The 10,772-nt window shown below is 45.5% G+C and overlaps 1 protein-coding gene and 1 long non-coding RNA gene across 3 annotated transcripts; one reads left to right on the top strand and one right to left on the bottom strand.

Moving 5' to 3' along the window:
• Positions 1 to 1,740: 1,740 nt before the first annotated feature.
• Positions 1,741 to 7,391, bottom strand: LOC306804712. 2 transcript variants are annotated; one of them, XR_013774975.1, is made up of 3 exons: positions 7,290 to 7,391; positions 5,305 to 5,379; positions 1,741 to 4,227 (listed from the first exon to the last, which is right to left on the bottom strand). It is a non-coding gene; the product is annotated as an uncharacterized lncRNA (long non-coding RNA). The 2 variants fall into 2 exon arrangements; XR_013774976.1 differs by lacking the exon at positions 7,290 to 7,391 and adding an exon at positions 6,332 to 6,422.
• Positions 7,392 to 8,435: 1,044 nt separating this feature from the next.
• LOC306804711 (helix-loop-helix protein 13-like) lies at positions 8,436 to 10,541 on the top strand (the record flags this gene model as incomplete). Its single annotated transcript, XM_079311669.1, has 2 exons — positions 8,436 to 8,859; positions 10,504 to 10,541. 2 exons carry the CDS (start codon positions 8,436 to 8,438, stop codon positions 10,539 to 10,541), a joined length of 462 nt encoding a protein of 153 aa, XP_079167795.1.
• Between the last annotated feature and the right edge of the window lie 231 nt (positions 10,542 to 10,772).

A 10,772-nucleotide genomic window follows, 5' to 3' on the forward strand; every position in this document is an offset into this window, starting at 1 on the left:
AAGTGACTTTCTTTTGTCTTGCTTCACCGCTTTTCAGTGAGCTGAACAGAGTAAGTTACTGCACCATGAGCAATAGCTGAGTTACGATCACGAACATGCCTTTCTTTGGAGAACTTGTGGAGAAAATGAATTCCATTTCTCCACATACCTGAGGAGCAAAAGCACTTGTGGAGAGGAATCTCTCCCACAGGGAACCCTTGTGTACTTTGCAGTAGTATTTTATTAAGAGCTGGAGAGTTCAAGGGTCTCACAAATGTAAGTTTTCAATTAGCTTTCCATTGTGTCCCAAACAGTCTCTAAATACTCAACTAAACTTTAATCCAATCACTTGATTTGACTCCAGGCATGATTTATCTTTTAATCATCATCTGCTCAATGAGGGGGGAAAAGAAAGCAAACTTGTTCTTGGCCCATCATGACTCATACATGATTTTACTGCCATCAAAGTTGTGTTTTCCTTTTGGCTGATGTCTTGGCAATTGTAAGCACTGGCTTTGGCTTTCTGTTTAGGTATGATCTTTCCTGTTCATTTCCCCACCTCCCAAAATGCTGAACAGCACTGGATGTTTGTCCTTTTTACTTTTTCCCACTGAGGCACGTGATTTTTGTTTTATTATTTTTTTTTCTTTTTTGCCATCTCTCGACATTGCATTAATCAGAAGTGTCTGCTATTTGACCTACAATCAAAAACACAAATCATGCCTTAAAAAGGGGGCTCACTCTTTTAAACAAACAGCATTTTCCTGGAAGGATTTATCACATACAGAGCACTACACTGAGACACAAAGCAGTCAGGGCTTTCTGGGCACTTACCAAGAGCTCAGCTCTGGAACTGGGGAAAGCCTGGTGAGATTTAATCCTTCCTCCACATGCTAGTGGTGCCTCAGTTTCTCCATTTGGGAATGAGATTTTCAATGCATAAAATGCATTTCAGGACTCTCCATGAGATCAGGACATCCCATGGCCCCTCTGGACCAGTGACATCAGTTCATGTCCCACCCACCAGCAACCCCCCAACCACCTCAGTGCACCTCTCCAGCTAAAATAAGGAATGAAATGGAGCCAAGCTTTGCCCAGGAATGCCATGAGCTGCTGAGCCTTCAAGGTCTGGAAGTGTTGCACAACATCTCCCCATGCTGTTATTCCTGTCAGTGGCTTGTGGAACTCATAACTCCACTTTCCAAAAGCTGCTCTCAACACAACTTACGCAGAGCTCCCCAGAGCACGCAGATTTCTCCAGAGATTTCCCATATAAGCCTCCCCCACTATCTCTAGAAATCTCAAATTCCTTGAAGACTGACTCAAATGTCAGTGCCAGACTAATGGGTTTTGATAGTTCTCTCCGAGTGCCAAGTTTTGAAGCAGAAGATTGCAGGAAAAGCTTAGGTTTCTTTTTTGCTGTTGCTGTTTTTCCTTTTCTCTTTTTTTTTTTTTTTTTTTTTTTTTTTTTTTTTTGGTGGGAAAGTAAGAATACATAACCCTGGAGACAAGCAGCCTTCCCCAAATGCACTCAGATGGAAAACAGAGGAAGCTTTTTCAAATTAGCATCATCACCTAATTGACCAGTTTTGCTTGGCATTAAAAGTACCTGAATTTCACAGGAGCAGCCTTTCCAGGAATTCCACACTCTCCCACCACTGGATGCTCATGGAAAGAGCACAAGAATCTGCTGATAATTTCTCTGGCATACTCCTTCAGCCTCCACCAAACAATTTAGGGATTTCTGGAGCTGTGGCTGCTTCTATTTCTATTGTGGCTTGTAACTATTGATCATGGGAAGTTGAGGTTGGCCTCTTTTCCTGGGAAAATATCAATAGGACAAGGGAAAATACCCTAAAGTTATGACAGGGGAAGTTCAGATTGGGTAGGAGGAAAAAATTCTTCACTGAAAGAGTGGCCAAGCATTGGAGCAGGCTGCCTAGGAAAGCAGAGAGTCACCACCCATGGAAGTGTTCAGAAAACAGAGGAATGTGTCACTTTGTGATATGGCTTAATGGACATGGGGTTTTAAAAGGTTGTGATCGATTATCCTGGAGGGCTTTTCCAACCTTTAAGATTCTGGACCCTCTTTGAAATGTCAGTGTTTTTTTCCACGTGGGTTGAGGATGCAGTCTGAATACCAGGCAGCAAAGGAGACATGTACTAGGGTGGAGAAAGTATCAGGCATTTGCAGACATTTCCATGCCTAAAACCTGAGTGAATAAACTTATTTGGGGCCTTGGTGAATAAAGAAAGAAAAAAAGTGTCTGCCCACATCTCCAGATTCTTTGGTGGTTGTCCCCCAGACTCTGGTTCCCCCCTCATGGCTGTGACACTTGTCTGTCAGAGAGCATTGGCTCCTCTGATCCAGCAGTGACCTGCCAGCTGGAAAAAGGAGGAAACACTGAAAAATAGAGTGGGATCATCATCCCTGAACATCTAATGATGTGGGTCATCCCAAACTTCCCAGGCAGGGTATGCTAGCATGGGATTCAACTTCAGAGTGATGTCCTCACCGACTATACTCAATAAATAGTCCATCTAAGTGATTCCAAAATTGCTTTAAGACTTGATCTTTGCATTTTTCATAGGTTACAGCAGGAGCCTCGGTTGCCCCATCTGCTCCTTTCTTTGTCCAGATTTGGGATGGGATTTTCTCTTCTAGACTGGTTTCTCGTCACAGCTGGCACCCAACCTCATTCCCAGTTTTCTGCTTTTTCTGCCTCTGAATTTTGAAAATACTTTTCTGCAACACTTAAAAAAAAAAAAAAAAAAAATCCCAAAGCAACCCAACCCTCCTCTCTGTGCCCAGCTCAGCATCACCATAACCTGGCGTGACAGCTCTCCATGAGAAACAGGTTTGGGGTGTGCTGTGTCCTGCCCCCATGTCCACAAAGCCAACCAAGGCCCTGAATCGCATCCAAGGCACATCCAAGGTGGCTGGAAAAAGCCAGGAAGAGCCACCTCCCAGATGGAGAGTGGGGCTGAGCCTCTCACGCAGGCGGGGAGCTTTTCCCAAGCCGGCGTTCCCGGTTTTTAGTGGGAACATGTGCTGGCTTTCCATAAAGCAGCAGCAGCTGCCAGTCAAGCAGGCACCACTCTGTAAAGCTGCCCAGGGGACTCTGTTTGCAGAGCCGGGGTCTCCAGGCAGGTTTACGAGGTGCCACCTGTGGGATTTACAGTCCCCAGGCTGTGCAGGTGCAGCCAGCAGGGATGGGGGAGCTGGCAATGGGTCCTGGCCCAGCCACAGCCTGGCCTTCAGGCTCTGCTCTCCAGCGGGAATTCAGGCTCCAGAATCCTACAGAAGTGGGAAAGATCATGAGATTTCTGGCAGGGCTGCAAGCACAGGTCTCTTCTCCATCTCATTTTGGCTGTTCCCAGCTGTGCCTCCCCATCAGCTCCCTCTTTAGGGAAAGCAGGAAGGCTAAGAAAAAAGGCCCTGGAACAGGTATGGGAGACTGAGGTTTTTTTCTCTTGTTTTTCCTTTATTAAGTAATGATGACAAAACCCACAGATATTCAGGATTTCTTATACCTAAAGAAAAGGTTCCAGGGATGGGTAACCTACCTCAATAAAAACTGTACAAGCATTTGTAGAAAACACATTTTCTATGGGGGCAACTCAAACCTTCTGGGAGTGAGGTACCTAAAACCATCACTCAGAGATATCCAAAACTACTTTGAAGTTTTAAAGTGGATAAAACCTAAGTAGTTCTTAGTGGATAAAACCACTAAGACCAACATTAAATTTCACATGGATGCCATAAATGACAAACTTTCTTCTCCCTAGAGATATTTCTCACTGGATATGGACACAAAGTTATTCATAGGAATTATCTGCAATCCCACCATTATGTTAAATTGCTGGGAGCAGGTTTCAGAGGGTTCAAGCATTATAGAATCAGGAATAGTTTGGGTTGGCAGAGATCTGAAACCTCATCTCATTCCACTCCCCTGCCATGGGCAGGGACACCTTCCACTATCCCATGGCTCCAAGCCATGTCCAGCCCCAGCCATTTCCAGGGATGGGGCAGCCATAGCTTCTCTGAACAAGCAGCTTTCCCAAGGCCATTCCACAAGGAACACCACTTTCCTCCAGAAGCTCCATGAACACTTGCATGCTCCTTGAGATCAAAACATCTCCCAAAAATGACCCTTCCCTCACACAAGCAGTCCCAGAGCAGTGACTTGGAAAAGGAATCACTTGGCAGTGGGAGCCCAGAGGTCATCCCCTGACACGTCAAAGGCTCTGGGAGAAAGGGGAAACCACCAATGAGTGTTTTTAGAGAAAGATTTTTGAGAGAGAAAATACCTTCCTTCTCCTGGAGACTGGGATTAATTTTCTGTAACTCTGCAGAAAGGTTAAAGGTTCTGTGTTCACTTCTAAATGCCAAAGGCATTTAAAGCAGAGACTACCTTGACTAGTTTATGCTAAATTTGAAATAAATCCAAGTTATATTAACAACCACTCACCAGTGTCTTCCTCCACAATCTCTGACATCCGAGGTTTCTACCCAGCGAGTAATAAAGGTCCTGTTACCTTCTTCACTTAAATCAACATTCTACAAAGCTTCACTTCACAATTACAGGAGCATCCCAGCACCAGCCGTTAGCCCTTTGAAATCCTCTTGCCCTGGAAATCCGTGCTCTGCTTCTCACATTATGCCCTCACATTCACAATCGTTTCAGGTTAAAAAGCAGCACATTCCATTGCTAAATGATGATACTTGCACTTTCCTTGCCCCTAGCTCTCCTCAAACCATGTGCCCAGCAATTCAGGCCTGGCTGGTGGCTCCAGAGGAGCTCCAGGAACTTGGTGTCCACCCTCTGACTGGGACTCCAGGGAGCTCCACCAGTCAGTGCCTGGAGATCCCTCTGTAGCTGCATTTTGGCAGTGTCTTCACTCACACGTGCAGAGGGAGCCACGCCATCACAGGCTGCACAGTCCCACCTGGATAAAGCCTTCCCCAGGATTTTCTGGCCTCTTTCATCTGCTCATCTGAGCCCCAATTCCCAGCACTGAGGATGAGCTGCACAGTGTAAAGTTTGATTAGCAGCTATGACATGATGGACTTGTGCTTTGGAGTCATCTCACTTGAAAGTGAAGCATCTGGCCCTTTCTCCATCTGTTCTTTGTCCAGGCCAAGGGCTGACTCCCTTTATTAAGCAATTAAAGATGATGGAAATGTATTCAAGCCAAATTACCAGGGAGAAAAAAAAGAGGCAGAAAATATTAATAATAATTATCAGTTTTATCATTGGGAATGTCCCCCAAACTGAGTCTGAAATAAGGAAAATGCAAAAAGAAGGGCAGAGAAAAACCTACTTCCAGAATAACCTCAGGTGACTCATTTATCTTCAAGATTCAGGTACAGGGTAACAGCTTCCAGATTCTAAGGCACTTGAAAGGAAAAAAAACCAAAAAACAAAAAAAACAAAAAAAAAAAAAAAACAAAAAAAAATAAAAACAACAGTGGAAATACGCCCTGAAAGCAGATTTCTACCCAAAAACCATGAAATCACCAAGTTTTCTGTGGGTGGACTTACATAGATAGCAGAGGAAGGGGGACAAACTGAGGAAGGCATTCCCAGTATGAATAGGAAAGCTTTTAAAGGCAGATGTGGATATCCAGACTTGGAAAATCCAAACTCAGACAATGATGACTCCATTGCTATCACAGGCATGAATCCAGGGCAGAGTCCTGACTCAAGAACTTGCTTTCATCAGACCCTATTGATTAAAAATGACCAGCAGTCAAATGTTATTTCTGGATCCCACTGGAGTTGAAAGGCTTTGGGAGGAAACAGCAGTTGAGCAGCTCTTGAAATTATAACAGCATATCATAAGCAACAGCACCCCTGTTCAGGGTGGTACCCCTACTCTCTCAATCCCTTTGGGACATTCCTTAACCAACAGCTTCCAGACAGGTGAAAAATTAGCCCAATTATCTGCACATTCCCTCCCTCTGTGATGAGCAGAGCTGCAGAAACCCTGAGAGTGCAGCAGGTCTGGAGTTGTGGTGAGGGCTGCTCATGTGAGGGATGGGAACCTTGTCTTCTCTCCTGAGACCCGGTCTCTTTCATAGCTGGCTTTCCAAGTGGAAACCTTTTCTTCTTTTCTTCTTTTCTCCTTCTTTCCCTCCCCTTCCCCCTCCTGCTTTGTCCAGAGTCTCTCCAAGAGAGCCAAATCCCCCTCGAACATGCTAAAAGGAGGCTTGCTGGAACATCTGCTCTGCATCTGTGGAGCCAGACGTATCCCCATGCAGCGCTGCTAGCGGTGATGGATCTGGGAGGGAGCGTGGAGCGCTGCAGAAGCATCTGCTCAAAGAGGAGAACCCGCTGATGAAACTCACTGAGTGAGCTGCTGAGCCCCCTGCTCTCTGCCCACTGCTCCCAGTGGACAGCTCTCTCCTCCAGAGCACTTTCCAGCAGCTGTTCTCTTCCCAGTTTGGTATTTTCAAACGCCTTCTGCTTGTGCCAAATGAGCACCACCAAGTGCTCAGCTCCACAGTGAGAAGTGTCTGGAAGAGAACCTGGAGTGAGTGGTTTCTTTTGGGTTGCTTGGCCAGGGAACTGGGAAATACAGCTGCGATCATGGCTGGACTCGAGGAACTTAAAGGTCTTTTCCAGCTGTAATGATTCCGTGGCTTCAAAGAAACCATTGCAGAGCGAGCTCCACATTGAACACTCCGAGTTCAAACCTCAGCTCTGCCACCTCTGCCACATCCATCCCCTCCTTCCCTGTTCCTTGCTGGGATTCAGCGTCTGTTCACCGTGAACTTTCACTACACCAACATTTTCTTCATTGGCACATTGGCGTCAGAACAAATTATTTTCTTTCTACAAAACCAGCGCAAAATTCATGCCCTGAGCTGACCAGAGGAAGCAATACAAACTCGAATTATTTAACAGCCATTTGTCTTCCCTTGTCCAACCTTAACGATTCTGGAATTGTCTCACTTGGCATTTTCCCTTCTTAGGCAGATTTACAGTTAATGGATTTCCTGTTTAATTCGCACAACAAGGAGAACAAAGGCAGCCCTAATATTTTCTAAACTGTCACCTTCTCACAACTACTCTGCAAGAACATTTCCCGCTGCCTTAAGCTTCCTGGGAGAGCTAGAATTGCCACAAGGGAAAATGTCAGGTTGCTAACAACAGACCTTTAACAGCCTGTGCCTTATCCTAAAGTCAATCCCTCTTTTCCCAGAGCAAAGCAGCCAGGACTGCACCCTAAGACGCTGTTAGATGGAGAACCTGAGAATCCTCTGGGATCCAAGGAAAATGGTTTTCTGCTCTCTGGCTCTTTACCCAAAGCTGTTGAGCTTTGTCCCCCCAGGAATCTGCCTGTGGCTCACAAACTTCTCAGGTGCCTCTTGAAACTTCACCACACAGCAGCAGGACGGGAGCCTGTGCAAAAAGTCAAGTGCATGATTAAGTACCTTTATAAAAGTTCTTTATGACATATTTCAGGAAAAGCATTTAGGCTTGCTCTAACTTCAAACATGATTCCTTTCCATTCACTCAAGCCCTTAAAAATGCAACTTAAACAATTTCTGAATTCATTTAGACTTTGGCATAAGCACTGTGGAAATAAAAGAGAATGAAGCACACATTTGCATTATGTACCTGCCCCAAAGCTGTGGTGGTGCTTAACACCTCCCACCCCATCCCTGGGATGCTGGACACCTGCTGCTCTCCCAGTTCCCAGCTCTTCCAGAGGTGTGGCCCACTCCAGAAGTGCACCCAGTGTGGTTTTACAGCTCTGGTGTGAGACAGAGCATTGAATGTCCACAGAGCAAATGTGTGATTCAAGTGTAAATGGGAAATGCAGCAGCCAAAGGAGGTGGTGTTAGCTTACTTGATGAGGTATCACTGTGCTCCAGTTTTGTACAGCACTGCATCCCACACCTTCCCTCTCCAGAGGAGCCGAAGATGCCACTGGCTCTGCTGTCAAACACAGCACCATGTGTTTGTGACAGCGATATAATAGCATTTTGTTTGTCCCCATTTTGTGGGGCTATTAACACTTCAGCAAAAAGATAAAGGACTATTTTGTTCCTTCCTCCAACCACTCCTCACCAAACAAAATCCCTCAGTGAACTCATCTAAGCAGCAGGCGGAGAGACTGGACTTGTGGAAGGGCTCAATAACTGCTTCAATGGATTTTCCAGGAGAAAGTCCCATTCTGTCTTCCATTCATTAATATTGTTTTGTAGTGGACAGCTAATAAAAAGGAAGCACGTGCACTAATTAGTTTTGAGAGGAGAAGAGGAGCCATGGAGTACTTCCTGCTGAGAAGACGTGAAGTATTTAAATCCTGAGTCCCACTTGGATTTGCAGCCTTGGAAATTTTTCCACAATCTTCCCCAAGGACACAATTGTTAATGAAATTAGAACCCCATTTCCTTGATAACCTGAAGTTGTGAGCATCCCTTGAGCTTGGTGAGCCAGGGCATGGAGGAACTTTGCTACAGCTTGGAGCAGGGAGACCCCAGTGCGGAATCCCTCCTGTGGGAGCCGGCAGATCCCGACGCACAGCTGGAGAACTTCCTCCTGGAGTGCCTGGCAGAGCCCTCCTGGCCAGGTCCTGGCAGCGCTGAGCCGGACAAGGGCCGGGCGGGGCAGCCCCGGCAGCGCCGCGCCGCCAACCTCCGCGAGCGCAGGAGGATGCTCAGCATCAACTCGGCCTTCGACGCGCTGCGCGGCCACGTGCCCACCTTCCCCTATGAGAAACGCCTCTCCAAGATCGACACGCTGCGCTTGGCCACCGCCTACATCGCCCTGCTTGGGGACGTCCTGCTGTCCGGCCGCCACCCCAGAGCCTACGTGGAGCAGAGCCTGCGGAGCGGCGCCCGGCGGGCAGCCTGGAACACCAGCGGTGAGCAAGGGCTTCACGAGTGTGTGTTTGGGAGAGCTGCGTGGAGCTTCCACAGAGTTCTTTATTGCCTTCTTCTGCAAAGGGAAGTCCAGTGGCAGAAGCATTCTGCTGAACTGGATACAAGCAGGAGTTTTTATGGCTTGGTAAACCAAATGGTTTGGGGTTGAGAGAATATGAGCAATAGTTTTATAAGGAGATAAAGAAGGGGTCTGAAGAGGGGAGAAGGGTTTCTTAGCCTAGTCACCATGACTGAACAATTCTTATCTAGGGGATAGCTCTCCAAGGAGGTCATGCTTGCTCCACAAGGGCCAATTGCCACTTGTTGCACCCAAACAGTGCAGAAATGACCTTCAAAAAGAGGGAATCCAAACTGAGTTGCAGCAGAAAATTGCAATTCGCCCTCTTCTCTACCTTTCTTTTAAGGAGGATCTTTTTCTCTGAAAAGATGGATTAACAACACCCCCCTCAAAAACAACTTATAGGGGAATGGTTCCTTTTACAAAGAGGAAGGATTTTTCTTCTCAGAATATATTTTTACACTTTTTTATAAAAAAAATTGTGCGAAATTATTCTTTTCTGATGGAGCCCTTAGAGATTTTCGATGTTTTCTTTGAAGGTATTCTTTAGCTTGGACTTGGCTGAGAAAAACACCTGGGTTTGGACACAAACAGCACTTAATTTCTTAAAATACAGATGTTCCAGTAACCCAGAGTTTCTCAGACGTTACAGTTCAACACATGAACCAGGGTACACAAGACAGAGCATTCAAATGTCAAGCTATTTTCAAAATATGGGGAAGTAAATGTCCATTTGCAATTTATAATCTTATGTAATTATTTCTATTTTATTCATTATTATATTATATTATTATTTCTATTCAGTTTTCTGTTTGGTTTGTACTTAATCCCTGATTTAGCTGGAATGAATTTAGGCCTTTCTTCCTCTAGAATATATTTTTTCACCGGCCACTGCGTGGTAAAGATGAGAAATTGCCCAAACTGCCCAACACAGGGCCTCAATCTCAGAAGGCAACAGGTTTTGTGCTGCTTAGAGCAGGGAGGAGCTGAGGGGGGTTTCAGTAGTTCTTGTTACTTTGCATTTGGAGTTAATCAATCTCCTCTCCAACTCTGTTCTGTTACTGTATATGTTCCTTTAGATGTTGGAAAGGGTTCTTCAAAATGAGCCTTCAAAAAAATACTGTAAAAGTAAGGAAAAGGGAAAGTTGGTGGTTAGAAATATTCCTCTTTTATATTACAGGGAAGTGCCAAAGGGACAGAGTCTGCAGAAAAAAAGCAATCTGTCTACTTGAAAGGAAAAGTTAATTGAGTTTTTTCTCCTTTCCCAGTAATTTACATTATCTGGATGACTGGAAAAATGACTCCTGATATATCACTGATTACAGCTCCCTTGACTACAGAATAAAATTATATTTTAGTGGCCAGCTTCCCCCGTTTCTAAAAGATTTTAAACAACACAAATATTTCTCATTGGGATCCCCCTTTTGCCACGCTTCCTGTCCTGAAGAGCTCCACTTGGAAAGATCCAATTGAATGAGGCTCCTCTTGTGGAGAGACTGGGCAGTTGACTTGTTAAAGGTTAACTGAAATGTTGAAATGACCATGTTTTCCTCTCTCCCTTTTGCAGATCTGACAGCCCGCCTGTCCTGGGTGAAGTGGGATTAAGGAAAGGCCTTTAAAGGCAGCAAAGCCTGGAGTGCTGGATACCAGCTGCTCGATTCCCAGCACAGCAAGATCGCAGCGCTAAGGACATCACTCATTGTCCCAGAGCACTTTCCCACCACATTTCCAGCACCCAGCCTCCTTCTCTGTTCATTCACTGCTCTTTAGGGCCCTTCTGCTTCTCTTTCTCATTGCTGATAGCGCTGCACTCACTTAAAAACAGCAAGACATTAA

Source organism: Erithacus rubecula (genome assembly GCF_903797595.1).
Source record: "Erithacus rubecula genome assembly, chromosome: 8".
In the NCBI taxonomy this organism is placed as follows: Eukaryota; Metazoa; Chordata; class Aves; order Passeriformes; family Muscicapidae; genus Erithacus; species Erithacus rubecula.